The following is a 17,603-nucleotide window of genomic DNA, read 5'->3' as shown; positions in this document are numbered from 1 at the left end:
GGAAAGGGCCCTTCTGGCGACCGCCCAGCCTGACTCGAGGGTCTCCCCTTCAACCCCCCCCCCCGGGCGGCTTTTCCCGGACGCCCCACGGCTGCAGGGGCGCTCCGCCAGGCAAAGAACCCGCCGAACTGGCGACACTCGGCAGCCCGGCTGGAGAAGCGACAGCCCAGACTGGTTTTTCCGAGGCTGCCTCGGCGCTGGTTGGCTGCCCAGCCGCCCTGGGGGGAGCCAGAGCCGCTGCTGCCACCCCCCGCCCCGCCGCCTTTGGGGGCCGCCGAGGAGGAAGCAGCAGCAGCAGCTTTGGCGCGCAGCTCCTCCGGTGGAGCGCCCGCCTAGAGAGCTTCCTTTTGGGGAGGGGGCTTTTGCTCCTGGGGAGGAGGGAAAGTGGGGAGGGGGTCAGAGGGGGCTTCTTTCAAGCAACTGGGAAGACCTCAAGGTGCGTTTCTCCAAATCCCTTTGCAGCCTCTCCTTTCTAGAAATTCAGCCTGTGTGTTTCTGCCTAAAACTGGAATTTCTTTTTCTTCCTTTCCAGGTTCCTCTTGGGCACCCTCTTTCCCCCCCCTTCCTCAAATAAGGAACCCCTCGGCTGCTGCCCCCCCCCCGGAGCATTTCCAAGAGTAACTCCTTACCTGTATTGCCTTTTCCCCCCATTATTTTAGCTTGAACTGGGGATTTCTGGCTCTTCGCCTTTTTGCAGCAGCCAGAGATGACTTGCTGGGGGGCTGCCTAAGTGGGGCTCCCCCCCACCCTCCACAGCTTGGCAAGTGTGCAAGGAACCGGCTGGAGCAGCGATCCATGGCTGATGAAATTTTGGAGCAGTTGCCACTGGCCGAAAAGGTGAGGTGCCTCCTAATCCAACTTCTTTTCTAGAAAGAGTATTTTGAAGCCTTTGCAAGGTGCTATCCCCTAAGGAGGAGGGAATGGATAGAAAACGTCTCTCAGGTAGACTGCAGTTGGCCAGTGGAGGCTTGGTCATCCAGATCAGGTGGTTTGCAGCCGAAGGAATCTTCCTACCCACCATGCAAATGAAAACAGTCAACGGACTCTAACATTTTGCTTTCGTGAGGTTTGCAGAATTTAAACATCGTAGGGTCCAAACTGCAGTGTCCTTTCTGCCTAGACGGCCATGTGGGGCACCTTGGGAACGATCCGACCTCACCTGAATTTTGATGCAGCCAAAGATGCCCAGACTTTCTTCGAGGCCATCAGTGGTGAAGGTAACACCCCCTTCCCTTCCCTTCCCCCTCGCCTGCATCCGTACAACCACCTGTGAGGTGGGAGTTGCACTCGCAACAGGACACAGTTCAACTACCCCATCGGATCCCAACAAATATCCTAGAGTTGGAACATCCAGATAAGGGCTTGTGTCATCCTAAAAAGAAAGTGGACGGTTGGAGATCATCTGCCCAGAGAAATACGGTGACGGGAGGCATAAATTTAACCCCAGCATAAGCGTGAGAAAATCATTATGATAATGAGGCTTTTGATATGTAGACAAATTGCATATGCAGATTTTGACTCTTCCGGGAGCACAGCTGACTCGAGGGGCCGGAGCAGAGTTTGCAAACTCCTGGTTTGGAGGCCTCGGCTAAAACTGGGGCCCCCGGGTCTCCCCAAAGGTGTGGACTGCGGGGTCATCCTTGACCTGCTGACCAGTCGGAGCAGCGAGCATCGGCAGCAAATTGCGGAAGCCTTCCTCGAATTCACCCAACAGGTTAGGCCAGGAGGGGATTTTTTTGAGGGTGGGTGGGAGGGAATTTGTGGCCCTTCCAGGAAAGGAAAAAAATGGGCAAAGCGCTCACTTTGTCTTAGACTACTGCAATGTGCTGTTGTAGGGGAGAGCCCTTGAAGACTGTTCAGAGTCTTTTTTTAGGGCAGAGCCAGCAAACTATGGGTTCCATTGAAACTAAATCAATATATCTCAGCCTCTTTCCTGGCCGTGATATGTTTGGCTGAGGGTCTCTGCTCTATTGGGGGGGGGGTGAGGTCTCCCCAAATTTCTCTTAGTCTTCTCTCTTTTTTTAGGGCCTGCTGAAAACTCTGGAAGCTGTGATTCCCAGCCAGTTTGAGACCATAATCAGGGCTTTGCTCCGTCCAGCAGCTCAGTACGATGCCCATGAAATCCAGGCAGGATTGCAGGTACCCCCCTTCCAAAGAGGGGCACCCCCCCCATTTCTGCCAAGGAATCCTCCCCACCCCCACCCCAGTTTTTAACATGAAGTGGAGCAGGTTGTACATCTGATTTTAAAAGGACCTTGGGATGAATTGGTTGAGGGGGACTCAGCTCTTGAAGTATCTCCTCTCCTGAGGTGGGTTTCAGCAGGTTCTGACCAGTTCTGCAGAACCGGCAGTAGCAATTTTGAGTAGTTCGGAGAACCGGTAGTAAAAATTCTGACTGGTCCCACCCCCCCATCTATTCTCTGCCTCCCGAGTCCCAGCTGATTGGGAGGAAATGGGGATTTTGCAGTATCCTTCCCCTGCCACGCCCACCAAGCCACGCCCAAAGAACCGGTAGTAAAAAAAAAATGGAAACCCACCACTGCTTTTCTCCCCCTCCCAACAGATTTTCATAAACAACCATTTTTAATAAGTGTTTTCTCCATTTTAAAAAGGGTTGGGGAGGAATTAAGATTGGTGGGTTTTTTTTTTAATTCCCAGTCCTTTTTAAGGGCACTTTCCATGCATGGTAATTTCATCTAATAATTTAATGCAACAATTTAATAAATAAATAAATAAATACAGGAGTTTGCAAAGACACAACCAGTCTTGAGACGAGCGTTGTAATCAACCCAAGGAAGATTAACGGAAGATTAATCCAACCTCACTAAAAACCCTGCAGAATGGACGGGGGCACAAAACACATACACACATCTTACGAAGTCGACAAATTGCCGTTTCCTAACCTGGGTCACATTTCCTTTCCAGGGTCTGGAGGTGGAAACCCTGATTGAAATCACCTCCACTCGAACGGCAAAACAGCTTCAGGAAATGCTGGCTTATTATAAACAGGGTAAAAAAAAAATTAAACTTATCTGCTTGTTCTTAAAAAGGTAGAGAAATGGGAGAGGGGAGCTGCTAGGAGAGAAAGTTGCCTGATAAACTTGGAAAAGCAAGGGAAGCTGGACTTGCCCTCCTTTTCACGCCTGCGGAACTCCCCGCAACATGATACGATCGTGAGCTTTGACTTTTAAAGTGTTTTTTTTTTTACTTCGTTGAGCATTCATATAGACTAGGGATGTCCAACTTTGGCTATTTTGAGACTTGTGAATTTCAACTCCAACCACAGCCAGCTGTGCTGCCTGGGAAATTCTGGGAATTGAAGTCTACACGTCTTAAAGTGGCCAAAATTGGACACCCAATGTAGACTAAGAAAAACATAATAATGCCTGCCCTAGAGCCATATCTGTGGACATGCGAGCGTTGCCTTACCTCAGATCCAGCGCACACCGGCCAGCTAATTTTCGGGCCTTCCGGGCCCACTGGAGGCTGTTTCTGGCCTCCGGAGGGCCTCTGGGGAGTGGGGAAGGCTGTTTTCGCCCTCCCCAGGTGCCAAGAAAGCCTCTGGAGCCTGGGGAGGGCGGAAAATGGGCCTACCAGGCCCACCGGGCCATTATGTGCCAAAAGTGGGGGGAACGCGTGCATGCGCAGGGAGATGGGGCGCATTGAATTATGGGTGTGGGCACACTCGTGTGCTCCCCCCGCACTCCCCCCGCTTTTGGCACGCGATGGCAAAAAGGTGAGCCATCACTGCCCTAGAGTTTCAGGAAGGATAACTCCATTAATCATACGCAACCCATAAAATCTTTGAGACACTCAAGAATGTCTCTTTCCTGAGCTTACTGCAGAGCCCCCTTGGGCAAGAGCAGTCTACCTCGGAGCATTTTCTCAAGAAGGGAAATACACGTACCCCTCCCCTCCTTGCTTGGGTGTGGAGAGCTAAAACTCCCTCCTTCTCCCTTCTTCCACTTGTACAGATTTCAAATCCGATTTGGGAAAGGACATCGCTTCTGGTGCCACCGGTGGCTTTAGAGACCTTCTTCTCGCCCTGATCAAGGTAATAAATAAAATCAGGTCTTATTTTCGGGGGAAACAGGGTAATAAATACAATTTATAAAGCTATAAATGCAATGCAATGCAATTCAAATACAATACAATACACAATTCAGGGTCCCTTTGTAAGAACCCGAGATGGGGGGTGCTTTCCTAACATTCAACGCTCTCCACAGACGGAAAATCACATTTATTTTGCAGCAAAGCCTCCCGGCTGACTTTTTCACACCGTCCTTCTCCGCAGGGCCAGCGGGAACGCTACTCGGGGACGATCGATTACATCTTGATACGGCAAGATTCAAAAGTGAGACGGGGATGTCAGGGTGCTTCCCTTCGGGGTCCCCTCCATGCTGGGGCCCCTCTCAGGGCCCATTTCCGGCATCCCCCAAACCCCCGGGCTTCTCCCCCAGGCCCTGTCTGACGCAGCCGACGGTGGGGACGCCGGACGCCTGGAGGAGAGCGAGTGGGTCCGGATCCTGTCTCAACGCAGCCCTGAACATTTGAGGAGAGGCAAGGCCAACCCCGTGCCAGGCGGTCGCGTTTCACCATGCTGGCATCCCCAAACGTTCTAATGTTTCAGGCCAGACCGGGCTAGGGAGGCTGCCCACTACAACCCTGGCTGAGTCCCTGTTCCAAAGCTAAAGAAAACCTGGCAGTTTCAAGGCACAAAGGGGGCAGTCTTCCCCCTATAATTTTTTTTTTTTTTAAAAAAAACCTCTTTTTCCCTTGCCTTTCTTCCAGTGTTCAGCTGGTACCAGGAGATGACCAGAATCTCAGTTGAAGAAATTATGGAGAAACATTTCCAAGGAAACTTCCGGGAAGCGGGTTTAACGCTGGGTAGGTGCACCCCGGATGCAGGGAGTTTGAGAGACCCCCCCCTTTTTTTAATCTGAATTAAATTGGGGAGGTGGGGTATGAGGCTAGAGTTGCTTTCTGCACATGTTCAGGAGCCCTCTCAACCTCAGTTGCCTCTTCTTTTGCACAGCCTGCACTGAGAATACCCGGAATAAGATCCGAGAAGCTTCGTTTTTCGTTGCTTCCAAAAATTCAAGTTGCTAGCCCTCTTGATCCTATTTCAACACGGCTTTCGTGGGACTTTGGCTCTGAGTTAAGAGAGGGTTGGAAGGCTGCTTAAATCCGCTTCTTCCTCCTCCTTCTCCCCAAACTAGCTGAGCAAGGAACATTTAGCATAAATTGGGCTTGGGAATTTTGCAAGCTGATGTGCAAGTTTTAAACCAGATCTGTTCTGCTTAGCTGGCCTTCCTTCCCGTCTGTGTCGGTGAGTGCTTTGCCAGGCAGATATTCAACTTGTGCAGCTCACTTCCCTACAGCATTTCAGCCCAGAAATAGGAAGGGAGCAGAACAACAGGAAAAATAATTGTAATTATTTTTTAAAAAATCTTTCTTGCAGTTTCCCTCCTAAGAAACACACCGCTGTATTTTGCCACCAAGCTCCACTCGGCCATTATGGTGAGGGTCTCTCCTTTTGGTGCCCACCCCTTCCCAAATCCCATCCCCCTTAGCCCCATCGGGGCTACCCCGAACCCCCCAGTTCTGCTTCCTGGTCGTCATTCGCACAGGAGACCGGCTGAGCTGCTCCAGACGGTGCACAAGGGTCTCCTCTGGGGGAAATGAGCCCCTGCTGACTGGCCATCACCCCCCCCCCCCCGCCAAGACCCCTTCCCCAAATGAAAGCCCATAAGCCTCCTGAAAGAGAAGGGCAGAGATGGACTCTGTAGTCCTTTTTCGCAGCCTGGCTTGGGAACAATCGAAGGAGAGTATGAAACATGCACCGTCTGTGGGGCAAAGAAGCGAGTTCGACTCTTGCTTTGCACAGCTTTCCAGCTTTTTAAATTATTTTTATTAAATTTATTGGCCGCCCGGTCTCATTTCAAAGCCACTCTGGGCGGTTTACAACTTTCCAAAGGCGATTGTCATTTTATCCCAGGAAGCAGGACGTAACCCCCGGACGGCCATCCGAATCATGATCTCTCGCAGCGAGATAGACCTTCTCAGCATCCGCACCGAGTTCAAGAGGCGCTACGGGATCTCGCTCTACTCCTTCATTAAGGTAAAGCACTGGGTAGTATTGGGTGGGGGGGTTTCAAGGGCACATTACAGACCCCAAGTGGCAGCCACAGGCCCCCAGGGACTGTGGGAAGGACCCCCACCCACCCAGGATACCCTCCAATTTATTTTTTACGACGTTCTTGCAAGGTAGGCTGGCCTCAAGCTTCTTGGTCAAGCAGGCCAATTTTTTTGCGGCCTTGTCCGTTTCCTATATTGCCCCACTCATCAGAAACAAAACCTCCATTTGTAGGAGCAGTCTATTTGCAAGTTAAAAGTTTGGGGGCCAGCAGAAGTACCTTCACTACAAAAGAATCCAAAAGATACAGAAAATGCTTTCTTCCCCCCCCCCCCGTGGGAATTAAGCACCCCATTTTTCCTGGACCGACCCCTTTATTTCCAGATGGGGTTGCCCCAAACTCTCCTCCTTGCCCCCACCCCCTCCAGGCGGAAACGCAAGGCGAACACCAGGCGGCTTTGCTTGGCTTGTGCAAGGCGGAGGATCTGTGAGACACGCTGCCAGCCGAGGATCCTCCCCGTCCAGAGGCAGTCTACCTTGAAAAACCCTCCAGCTTTTCCTTCCAGCGAAGCTGCCTCACCACGAAGTTGCAAAGGAGCCCCCGGAAGGCAGCTGCGGAATTCAGCCTGACCGGTTGGACGGGTTCCTGCCTCTCTCCCAGCCCAAATTCTTCTGATGCTTTGCAGGGGTTTGAGGGGCCGTGGGGGGAATTTAGAGACCTGCAAGTTTTGCCAGGTATTTACAACAAACTGTGGGTCAAAAGTTTAAAAGCAGGGGATAATAATCAGTGAAGACTGATAGAGCCTCCAGCATCAGGAGCAATCTACCTCTGAATAGCTGCCGGGAACTGCCAGCGGGCTTCTCATTGGCCAGTTTGGGAAATCGGACCCTGGAGTAGATACAACTTCGGTCTGATGGCATTTTAGGGGGCTTAGATTTCTAGAAAAAGGCTTTTCTACTTTACATTCCACCTCAACAGCTCTGCTTCTTCTTCCTTCAGTCCCATTTCCTCCTGTCAATGGACCCCCCAACCCATCCGCCACAGCCCCACCCCATATGCCTGTGCAACCCGCACATCCTTCCTCTTTCCCCTTCACCCCCCTCTCAAAAAAAATCCCCTTCCCGGGAACTGAAACGTTGCTTGTAAAAAATAAAACCACCACAACGTCTCTCTTTGGGATCCGTCTCGACCGAGTGGATTATCTGGGGTTCAAAAACGCTTCCCTCTCCTTTAGAAGGACTGCTTTATTCCAATGTAAACAGAGGCAGGATTAATCGATTAATCGACTCAAAACGGAGGCTTAAGCGATTTTAGAATTTAGTCCAGTCATAGCCCTCAAAAACCAGGAAAAAGAGAGAAAGAGAGAGAGAGAGAGAGAGAGAAAGAGAGTGAGAAAGAAAGAGAAAGAGAGAGAGAGAGAGAGAAAGAGAGACCTCATTTGGACTGCGTCACCGGAGGCGTTTCTGCCTCGCTTCGGCTGCCTTTGAGAAGGTGAAAAAGCCAGAGTTTAAGCCCACCCCCCAAAAGGTGCTTTTGGCAAAGGAATCCATTTTTCCATCGGGTGAAAACTGCACCGGTTGAATTGCTCCGGTGGTAACTTTGCAAACGGTCCCTCTTGTGTGTGCATGTGGCCCTCGAGGGCTCTGCTTTGGCGATGACCGGATCCGGGGTGCCGGCGAGGTGCGAACCCCCCTCATCCTGAAGGCTGGGCCCTTCTAAGCAGGGACTCTGTTTCTCCAATGGAAGCGGCCTTCTGTCCATTCCCCCAGACACGAGAGAGGAGAATCACATGGGAGACCCCCCCCATAAATTGACCCGGCCTCCGTGGGGAGCCAAGCTAAGCCCCCTCTTGGCTTCTCTTTCCCCCTTCCCATGTTGACCCCCGGGGGAGAGAAGCAAATGCACCACGGGGAGCTTCTTCCCCCCTCTCAGTGTGTGGGTTTTTTTCCAAAACAGAGCCGTTCCCCCCCCTTCTGAAGCATTTTTGGTGTTGCAGGGGAGCCCCTATCCAAAGTGCCCCCATAGCAAATTGAGAGGGGGAGGGTCCTTCTCAGTTGCAGGCCCTGGAAGGACAGGGGGGGCCCTCGTGGGACTCCCACAGGCCGGCCTCAAAGGACGATGCAATCCGTGTCCACCTTCTGCCTCTGCCTGCGTTCTCCGGCAGGGCGGGGGGCCGGAGGACTTCTCCCCTAAAGGCAGAACAGGAAAGATGAGGAAGGGGTTAATTGGGGAGGGGTAGAATTACCTTCAAACCAGGGCCCGGGGGGGGGGGCTAGGTGGGTGTCTCTCCGTACCTGTGCCGGGGAGGGCAAGGGGCTTGGCGGTGGGGGCTGCTGGTATTCCTCTTGCTGCAGCTGCTGCGCCAGCTCCAGGTCGCTCATGGCGGGACCCCCTTGCTGGCGTTGGAGGGACAAGGCAATCATGTAGTCCTTGGGGAGGGGAGGGAGGGAGGGGGCATCAGAAAGGCTCCCTGTTTCTTATCCACCCCTGAGGCCAGGGCTCTCCAAACATGGCAACTTTAAGGCTTGTGGACTTCAACTCCCAGAATCCCCCAGCAAGTTGTGCTTAAAAAATTGGCTGGAATATTCTGGGAGTGGAAGCCCATAAAAAATCTTAAAATTGGCTGGGGAATTCTGGAAGTTGAAGTCCACAAGGCTCCACGGTTGGAGACCCCTGCCTTAGACAGCTCGCTGACGCCCGAATCCCACCCAGCATCTACTCCACAATTGCTATGATCTGCAGGGAATTCTCTCTGCTCCCCCCAAAATAATCTCCTTTTGGCAACTCTGCCAGCTTTATGGCTTCAAGAGGCTCTGGGCCAGGACCCCAGAGAACCCCAAAATGTGCCTTCTCCTTTTGGAGCCCCTCTAGAGGCTGGAGCAATTATCCCTCTCCCACCCCACCCCCAGGAAAAAAAAACCCTCCAAGGCATTTCTGCATCTCCAGATTCTCCCTGGCGTTGTGTCTTCGTTTCATCAGTTCCTGCGGGGTGCAACCGTCCACCCACAGTTGGTGCCCAGCGGAACTCCAGTTCCCAGGAACTGAAAGGGGATTTTTTCCTAACTTGCAAATTCCTGGACATGTCAGCCAGGTTGAAAAATAACTTGCCACATCCTCCCTGTCCTTGGATCCATCCCACCAGGGAAGGCGATGCAGAAGCAAGCCCCTCTGCCAGGACTCCTCCTCCCACCTCCCTGCCCCTGGCATACCTGATCCACCTGCCTCTGGTCGACCGGGGAGCCCCCCGCCGCTTCCTTGCCCAGCGTGTGGCTCAGGTGGAACTCGGCATCGCAAAAGCAGCTGTCGCCATCCACGTTGTGCAAACTTTCCCAGGTGACCTGGTCTTCGTTCAGGAAACCCTGGTCCGTCACCAGCAGGTAGAGGTGGCTCTGAAGCCCAGCGGGAAAGAAAAGGAAGGAGCAAAAAAGTAAAAAAAATAATCATGAGTGAACGGGGTCCATGGAGCAGCTTCTTTTCAAACAGCAGACACCAGAATGTATTTTTCAGGAACAGAAGCTAAAAGGACCCATTTGGGCATGCAATGTAGAAACAGTCATGCCAACCAATTTTTAATTTTATTTATCCTGCAATTTTACCCCCGTGAAGCCAAGCCTCACTTTGCTTTGATTTTCTAAGCTTCTTTCCTTTCCTTTCCTTTCCTTTCCTTTCCTTTCCTTTCCTTTCCTTTCCTTTCTCCTTTCCTTCTTTCCTTTCCTTTCCTTTCCTTCTTTCTCTTTCTTTCATCATCATCATCATCATCATCATTATTATTATTATTATTATTATTATTATTATTATTATTATTATTAATTTAATTTGTATACCGCCCTTCTCCCAGAGGGGACTCAGGGCGGTGAACAGCCAAAAATTAAAAAACATACAAATACAAAAGTTAAGATAATTAAAAAAGAATTAAATCATTAGCTTCCCAATTTAAAACCCCCAAATCCATAAAATTTAAAATCCCAATTAAGAACCATTTTGGCTAGGCCTTTCTCTCTTTCTTCCTTCCTTCCCTCCTTCCTTCTCTCTTTCTCTCTTTCTTTTCCTTCTCTCCTTCCTTCCTTGTTTGCTGCTCATCTCACCCACAAGGGGACTCTGGCCGGCTTACAACATTAAAATAAAACCATAAATATATGTATAAAATCACATTACGGTAAGCTACAAGTTATAGCTAAAAGATTTAAAATGTTTATTTGATTGGTTAAATCTACGTGCCGCTCATCCCGCCTTCAAGCAACTCCAGGCGGCTTACAAGACAAAACTGACAGCATACAAGAATTAAAATATGAAAAGGATAAATGCTGGCATGAGAGGCTAATAGATGTGAAGTCCTTCTACACAGGAAAGGGCGAGAAACTCATCCTTTTTACAAGATCAAACTGCAAAGAGGGACAAACTCTTGGGGTGGCGTCATAATGATGTTTATTCATCATGGCAAAGAAGCTTTGAAGCCCCACATCATAAATCCCTCATTTCTCAAGGAAAATAAAATACCTTGTGCTTGATCATGGCACTGAAGTGGTTGTTTCGGAAGAAAACATTCAGTTCGCCTTCTTTGACCGTGGACGTGAGCTCGCACAGCCCGTGGTAGGTGAGCTGCGATGCCGTGGACTCCAAAAATTGTTCTGCGATCAGGCCTGGGGGAGGGAAAAGACGGAGGAAGGAGGACAAAAAAGCCAGTTCGTCCTTTTATATCGGGGTGGCCAATCTGGACAACTGTTAAGACCTGTAGACTTCAACTCCCACAATTCCCCAGCCAACTTTAAGCCTTGTGGACTTCAACTCCCACAATTCCCCAGCCAACTTTAAGCCATGTTGAAATCCACAAGGCTTAAAGTTGGCAGGGGGATTTTGGGAATTGAAGTCCACAAGTCTTAAAATTGCCAAGGATGGACTCCCCTGCTTTAGAGGTTTCTAAGCCACCTTCCCAGGCCTTCCAGCTACCAGCAATGCCCCCAAAGAAGCCCTCCCCAATTTGGAAAAGGTGGTTTGTGCTTAGCCCTCCCAATGTTACCTTCCGTCACCAGGTTTGGGTCGCTGGAGTGTTTACAAGTGATAATTTTTTCCACCAGCTGGTTGTAACTCAGTTTGCTGACGGCTCCGGCCACCTCGGGAATCTGGGGGAGGAGAGGATAGAAACGGCCATCCTAAAACCAGAGTGGAGGCAGGCACAAGAGGGCACAGCGAGAACCGGGTTTCATTTCTGTGTTTCAGTGCTACTCTGCAGGGGTGTCCTTGGTGTCAGGGATGGGGGGAACATCACTGTCTACAGGACAGTTTTGAGACAGGACCCAAGGACGGAATTCAGGGACTTCAAAACAGGATGTTTACAATTCCCTCTGGTGGTTTTGAGCCTTCCAAAAGGCCAACCTTGCAAAGATCCAGATTTCCAAATTTCTCCATGAGGACTAGTAGCCTGGTTTCTTTTACTCCCCTGAATTGAAGTCTGCGGTCTATCTATCGGGGGAGAGTAGCACGTCTTCACGCCAGGCTAAGCCACTTTTGAAGCAGTGGATTAAGGGCTAACTATGCCAGGTTTTGGTAATCCTTAAGAGGTCTGGACCTCAACTCCCAGAATTCCCCAGGCAAGTCTGGACTTCAACTCCCAGAATTGCTGGCTGAGGAATTCTGGGAGTTGAAGTCTAGACCTCGTGAAGTTGCCACGGTCGAGAAATTCTAATTTATGCCAAGGTCTCTGGCTGTGCGGAAGCCTCGGTGTAGTTTCATCTCGCTCCAACCCACAGCTCTGCCCCCCCCCCAACCCAATGCCAGGGGAGCAAAGCCACCCACCTGGGGATCCACCAGCCAGCCGTGATAAAGGGGGATATTCAGGAGATCAAAGACGATGCACTCGGGGGTGTATTCGAAGTCCGAGACCCCCGTGAATCTCACGTTGACGTCCAGCCCCGTGGAGAGCTTGGAAAGGACCGTCATGGCGTCATTGACGTTCTGCCCGGGAAGAAAAGTCGACATTTTCTCAAAGGGGCCCCAGAAGCCAACAGGCCTGGAAAATTGGCCCCTAAGGGCCCCAAACGTTCCTGGAGCCATTTTGGATTCACTCACCTGCTGGAAGTTGAGCTGGACGGCCTCAGCTTGGTCCTGGGGCTTGATGGACAGGATGCAATCCCCTGCAGGGGCAAAAAGGGGGGAGAGAGAGAGAGAAAGAGGCCCCTCAGTTAGGGGGACCCCATGGGGGAGGGACAGGGGAGTCTGTTCAAAAGGACCTTCCACTGGGGAGGAGGATACGGGAATGCTGGCTGTGCAGAGAGAGAAAAAGGGAGGGCTGGGAGGACTGTTGTGACCCACCAGTAGATCTGGCAGCAGATTCGGACAGTGAGGAGGTTGGGGAGGAACCTGGGCCAGTCCTGGAGTCTGGGGAGGGCTCTGACAAGGGCTCTGTGTCGGAGGCAGCGAGGGGGCCAGGGCTGTATGCCAGTTATCAGCTGCCTTTCAGAGTCAGTCATCAGTGAGGCAGAAGAACAGCCTGTTCCCACAGCTGCCAGGAGAAGGGAACAGCTAAAGAACAAGGGGCGACTCAGGAGTAAAGCCACAAGTGGATGATGAACGGCCCCTCCCAGAGGGAATAAAAGAGGAGCAAAAGGGGAGTGGAGCTTGCAGGAGGCAATTAGTTCGTGACTCCTTGCCATAAAAAGGGGGTTTTGTTGGGACAAGAAGTCTGCTTCGTGGTTTGGGGAAGCCTAAGTCAGAACAAGGACAGAACACGCAGCATACAGAATCCCAGGGCTGGGAGGGACCCCAGAGGTCTTCTAGTCTGACCCCGCTCAAGCAGGAGACCTTATCACTCCCTGTTCAAAAGCCTGTCCGGTTTATTTCTGAAAACTTCCAGTGATGGAGCAGCCACAGCTAAAAAAGGCCACCCAGGATTTCTGGGACCCTCCAAAACATTCAGGATTGTTCTGTCGTCAGAAGGCGATGACCATCGCTCCCCTTGGGCGCTGGCCTACCTCACAGGATCGTTGTGCAGAGGGGAAAAAAGGGAGGGACGGAAGGAGATGCTTTGCCAATGCTGGAAGGTGGGCAGCAGCCACCGCCCTGCCCAGGAGTGGAGAGGTGCCAATCGTGACGGGGCTCCTTACCGAGGTAAGCCATCAGCTCATCCGAGGTGACCACTTCCTTCTGGGCAGGCAGCTTTACCTGGGGGAGCAAAGAGTTGAGATCCCGTTTCTCAGCCCCCATCCAGGGCAACCTGGCTGTGGCCCCCTCCCCGTGACACCCTTCCCCGTGCCCGTTTTTACCTTCCACTGCAGAAAAAGGATGTTCATGATGGCCAGCAGTGGGCAGGGGCCATTCTCACTCTGCATGATGACCGGCGTCCTCTCGCCCTTCCAGGTGATCCATTTCACGCAGTAAAAGTCCGGCGGCTTGGGCTGGCTGGCTGGAGACGGGCGAGGCTTGGGGGCATCCTCAGCTGGGCTGCAGCTGGTGGGCACCGGAGGGGCTGGCAGAGGGGAGGCCTCCTCGTTTGGGGACGGGGGTCCCTCCTTTTGCCCCCCTTCGGCTGCTGCTACAGAGGAAAGCTGCCCATCATCTTTCTGCATGACGCTTTGGGCACCGTCCTTGGCGAGGTGGGTTGGGGTCTCTTCTGCAGCCCCAGGGAGAGCAGAAGCAACCACCTCCTCGCCCCCCACCGTTGGCTCGGGGAGGCCAGATTCGGTGGGCTCCGTCTCCCCCCGAGCTTCCTCTGCAGCCGGCACGTCGGTCTCCATCGAGAAGAATCGTCCTTTGGCTTCTTAATTCTCAATTTGTCTCAAATAAATTCGAGGTTTTTTCCAAAAGGAAAAGTTGTCTTTTTTGGACAAGCCTCTTCACCGACTTTAAAAGCAAGTTCTCTTTAATCAATACTTGTATTTTTTTCTTTCCCAACAGCCGAAAATGCAGAAACTTCACTGAAAACTTAAGCTGGATCCTGTTTTCACCCTCAGTTGAATTCCTTTCTGATCTTCGCTATCAGCAGACGATCCTTTCATTAAAAATTGTGCATGGCACGAGGTTTTCTTGGCTGAGTCCTTTCTCCTTTGGTTAGGCACTGATGAACATTTGATGCAAATTCCTCAAAAAGTCCCTTAATTTATTTGGTTTGTTTGTTTGTTTTTTTACTTGCCAGTTCCTGGGAGGGTCATTGAACATTCAATACTGCCATTTTTCTCCCCGATTTTACACTCAATTATTTAATACCCGGGGAGTTTGTGTCTCTCATGACCTCCACTTGCAAGTTTTCATCTGTACCAGATCTGGATAAGAATCAACAGATAAAAACTTCTTTTTTTTAAAAAAAGGAAATATCTTTCTTATCCCAGAAAAAGGAATACAAAATGCTTTTGTTTTTAAGAAAAAAAAAATATCAAAGCTGTCCTTACAATAAAAGAAATTGAAGCTCGTGAAATTTTTTTTAAAGCATTAAAAAGGCAATGGGTTTTCTCTATGGGTGATATTTTAAAGCTTTTCTTTTTTAAAAATATATATATATAGAAAAAAAAACATGCACACACGCACAAAATCCCAATGTCTTTTTCAGGGCATTAATTTTTAACGGATTAGTCGAACGGAAATTCTGTGTTTTATTGACCTTTGTGTGTTTGTGTTTTTTTTTGTCCTTGAAGCTCAGCAAAGAACGTGGAGGTGAGTCCTATTTTGTTTTGGTCAGCTCTGGGTCTTCTCTTCTGCAAACGGACGTCCAAGGAATCTACTTTTCTCCAGCTTCATGGCCCAAAGTCGAGTGTGTGGTTTGTATTTGTGAAAATTGCAGAATTTTTAACAGCCAGCCAGCTCTGAGCCTAGCAAAAGAGTCAATGAAACAAAGAAGATTAGAAAATCCGTTTGTTTTTTTCCCCAACCCATCACCTGCCTTGTCGTCTCTCTCTCTTCATCTGGAAAAGTGCCCAAATTTTGCCCAGTGCCCGATTTTGATCCCATGGCTGTGGGGATGTTGTGACAGACAGAGGAAGGGCGAGGATAAGTGATAAGTCCCATTTCCAGTCCTGGTGTCACTTCAGTCGCTAAACGATGGTTGTAAATTGAAAATCACCTGTACACAAAACTGTCCCCAATTCAACGTGCACGAAACGCTCACACACTTCTGACTTTTGAAGTTGTACAGGAGCCCTGCAGACCTGGCTGGACATCTGGACAGCCCCCCCCGCCCTGGAGATTTGGGTGCAACCGCTTCCAGATGTTTTCCTTTTGTAGCCCAAAAGGAATGTACCCAAAGACAGGCCTGGGTCAACCAGGGGTCATCCAGCTGTTCCTGGGCCATCCAGGAAGGTCCGCAGCAGGAAATGCCGGAGAGGCCCTTCAACATCTGGAAGGAACCGGCTGCACCCAGGAAGCAAACAAGGCAACCGCAGCCCTGATGGCTCTCTCTGGGTCTGCATGCAAGGATTTACCTGCCTACAACGCAGCCTGTTTTGCAAGGAAGAAGCCGCCCAAACCAGTTATTTTGACAAAAACACCTCACTGCTTTTAAGCAACAGCTGGAAACTTCCAGAGGGGGGCAGGGGAGAGGAAGGGAGGGACGCCCACCCCAAAGATCTAGCCAGCCATCTCCTCACTGCTGGGCCCTTCCGCTCCCACTTTGAAAATATGGCAACACCCTAAGAGTGGGGAGCCTGCTCAGGCGGGGACTTCAACTCCCATACTCCCCAGCCTTGCAAAATAAGGGAAAGGGGTGGTGGTGGTGAGATCCCTGCTCTACACAGCCAGAAATCCCCTCACCCACCTTGCAAGGTTTAACGCACCACAAAGAGAGGAAACCTAACTGCCCACGTCAAGAATTCAATCTGTTCTCCCGTCATAAATTCCACAGGATTTTATCCTTCTCCACCTCCCCACCCCCAAGTGGCACCCCCTCCCTTCCAATAAATCCCACCCCCCCGCTCCACCCTTTCCACCGCTGGAGGTTTGCAGCCCCTTCGGTTCTGCCGCAAACTTTGTTTTCGAAGGAAACTGTTGCACACAGGAGATGTCGACAGCTTAGTGAGCTTGCAAAAGGAGAGGACGGGCAGACGGTTGGGTCAAAACCCACCGTTTCCCCTTTCTGGTGGGAAAGAACACCTCATTCCACCCCACCCCCCCTGCCCCATCCCCAACCCTGGGGGCAGAGGCTCAACTGGGTGAACCCCACCCGGCTGGGGCAGCACCAGAGGGGCGCTCTCTTTAAGACCGACCAACCAACCCAGCCGGTGCCAGGGAGGAGAATCCAGAAAGAGGGGTGCCAGGCAGCTGGCACAAACCCCAGGCACAAAGGAGGCACCGAAGCTTCGGGTTCTGGATTCGAATCCCACCTGTTCTACTCCAGCAAAGCAGGGCAGGGATTGAAGGACTCAAATACGCCATACCTGGATTTTCCTGCTCAGATCCTTCTGGGCATAAATCTTGTTTTTTTGTGCCGGGCAGCCTGTTCTTCTCCTCCCTTTCCTCCTGCCAAACCCCCCACCCCCCCACCCACCCCTCTGGGTTAGGCCAAGGCTGGGAGGAGGGGAAAAAAACACCCCCTTTAAAAAACAAATAAAAATAAGTAAAGCCTAGCTGGGGTAAATTTATTCTGCCCAGCCGCTCCCCTTTCTGCAGGGACATCTATGGGAGGGGAGGATACACCGCAGCGCAGGGGCGTTGTAGGGAAGCCAGGATTGGGGAGGGAGAGAAAAGAGGGATGGGAAGGAAAGAAAACAAAGGAAGGAAGGAAACTCTGTAGCCACCCGAGGGGAAAAAGAAAAGCAACATTTACACAAAGTAGCAGCCAAGCAAAGAGGAGGAAGGAGGAGGAAGGGGAGGCTACGCCAGACGATTGGGGGGGCGGGGGGGTTTCAAGGAAAGGCACAAACCCTTCTGGATCGAGGCAATGGGGGTGGGGGGGGGGCTTTGGGGCTCCCCAATGAAAAAAAGGAGGGTCGCCAGCCTCGCCGCGTTGCAAAGGCGGGGGGGGGGGGTCGCACTGCCACCTGCCACGAGGTGCCTGGCTGGGGGGGGGGGTCTTGGGGGGGCTTGCAAGGCTTTAGCTGTTGAGCTCCAGGGTGGCGGCCCCTCCGGAGGGGAGGAAGGGAGGAAGGGGGGCTTGGGGGGCTCGGAAACTCTGGAGAAAAAGTCCGCGATCGCGCGGGAGCCCAGAGAGGGTTTTTTTTTGGGGGGGGGTTTCCCGGGGGCTCCGAAGCCCCCCCTTTTTATGGCCCGGGGGCTCCTGCTTGCAACCCCTCCCCCGAGCCCCCCCCGTGAGACACGCACCTTCAGGCGGCACAAATCCCGCTCTTCCCCCCCCCACCCCTTTCCCCCTCCCCAGGGTGCTTACCGCCCGCCCTGCAAGGTAGGCAAAGCCGCCTTCGGCCGCGGTGACGTAGCGGGGAAAGCGCGTGCTTCGGCCACGCCCCCTTTTTTTTTACGCCAGCGGGGAGGGGGAGGAGGAGGAGGGGCGGCCTCCCCGCGCCTGCGCAGATCGGCGGGTGAAGCCTC

General features: G+C 51.8%; 2 protein-coding genes across 3 annotated transcripts; one reads left to right on the top strand and one right to left on the bottom strand.

Moving 5' to 3' along the window:
* The first annotated feature begins 665 nt into the window (after window positions 1-665).
* On the top strand, window positions 666-7,348 carry ANXA9 (annexin A9). Its single transcript, XM_070951621.1, has 12 exons — window positions 666-837; window positions 1,121-1,217; window positions 1,512-1,714; window positions 2,026-2,139; window positions 2,926-3,010; window positions 3,975-4,054; window positions 4,295-4,354; window positions 4,461-4,560; window positions 4,792-4,887; window positions 5,462-5,520; window positions 5,999-6,121; window positions 6,565-7,348. Exons 1-12 carry the CDS (start codon window positions 796-798, stop codon window positions 6,625-6,627), a joined length of 1,122 nt encoding a protein of 373 aa, XP_070807722.1. The 5' UTR covers window positions 666-795; the 3' UTR covers window positions 6,628-7,348.
* Window positions 7,349-7,361: 13 nt separating this feature from the next.
* MINDY1 (MINDY lysine 48 deubiquitinase 1) lies at window positions 7,362-17,514 on the bottom strand. Of its 2 annotated transcripts, none has more exons than XM_070951620.1 (10): window positions 17,443-17,514; window positions 13,397-14,935; window positions 13,238-13,295; window positions 12,204-12,268; window positions 11,931-12,089; window positions 11,155-11,257; window positions 10,635-10,777; window positions 9,347-9,526; window positions 8,432-8,566; window positions 7,362-8,326 (listed from the first exon to the last, which is right to left on the bottom strand). In XM_070951620.1, the coding sequence occupies exons 2-10, from the start codon at window positions 13,865-13,867 to the stop codon at window positions 8,246-8,248; spliced, it is 1,395 nt and encodes a 464-aa protein (XP_070807721.1). In that variant the 5' UTR covers window positions 13,868-14,935; window positions 17,443-17,514; the 3' UTR covers window positions 7,362-8,245. The 2 variants fall into 2 exon arrangements, with proteins under 2 accessions (XP_070807721.1, XP_070807720.1); XM_070951619.1 differs by lacking the exon at window positions 17,443-17,514 and adding an exon at window positions 16,496-16,577.
* Window positions 17,515-17,603: the final 89 nt, after the last annotated feature.

This window comes from Pituophis catenifer, unplaced genomic scaffold (assembly GCF_029215685.1).
Source record: "Pituophis catenifer annectens isolate HBS135680 unplaced genomic scaffold, rPitCat1.0.hap2 SCAF_10, whole genome shotgun sequence".
Taxonomy (NCBI): Eukaryota; Metazoa; Chordata; class Lepidosauria; order Squamata; family Colubridae; genus Pituophis; species Pituophis catenifer.
This window is presented reverse-complemented; position numbering and strand designations above follow the sequence as displayed.

Coding starts and splice junctions, on each gene's coding strand:
- MINDY1 (XM_070951620.1), bottom strand. CDS start 13,867: ATGGAGACCGACGTGCCGGCTGCAGAGGAAGCTCGGGGGGAGACGGAG. Junction 12,269..13,237: donor TGAGCTGATGGCTTACCTCG/GTAAGGAGCCCC, acceptor TTGCCCCTGCAG/GGGATTGCATCCTGTCCATC. Junction 9,527..10,634: donor GTGCCATGATCAAGCACAAG/GTATTTTATTTT, acceptor GCTGGGCTTCAG/AGCCACCTCTACCTGCTGGT.
- ANXA9 (XM_070951621.1), top strand. CDS start 796: ATGGCTGATGAAATTTTGGAGCAGTTGCCACTGGCCGAAAAG. Junction 4,561..4,791: donor CCCTGAACATTTGAGGAGAG/GCAAGGCCAACC, acceptor CCTTTCTTCCAG/TGTTCAGCTGGTACCAGGAG. Junction 6,122..6,564: donor CGCTCTACTCCTTCATTAAG/GTAAAGCACTGG, acceptor CACCCCCTCCAG/GCGGAAACGCAAGGCGAACA.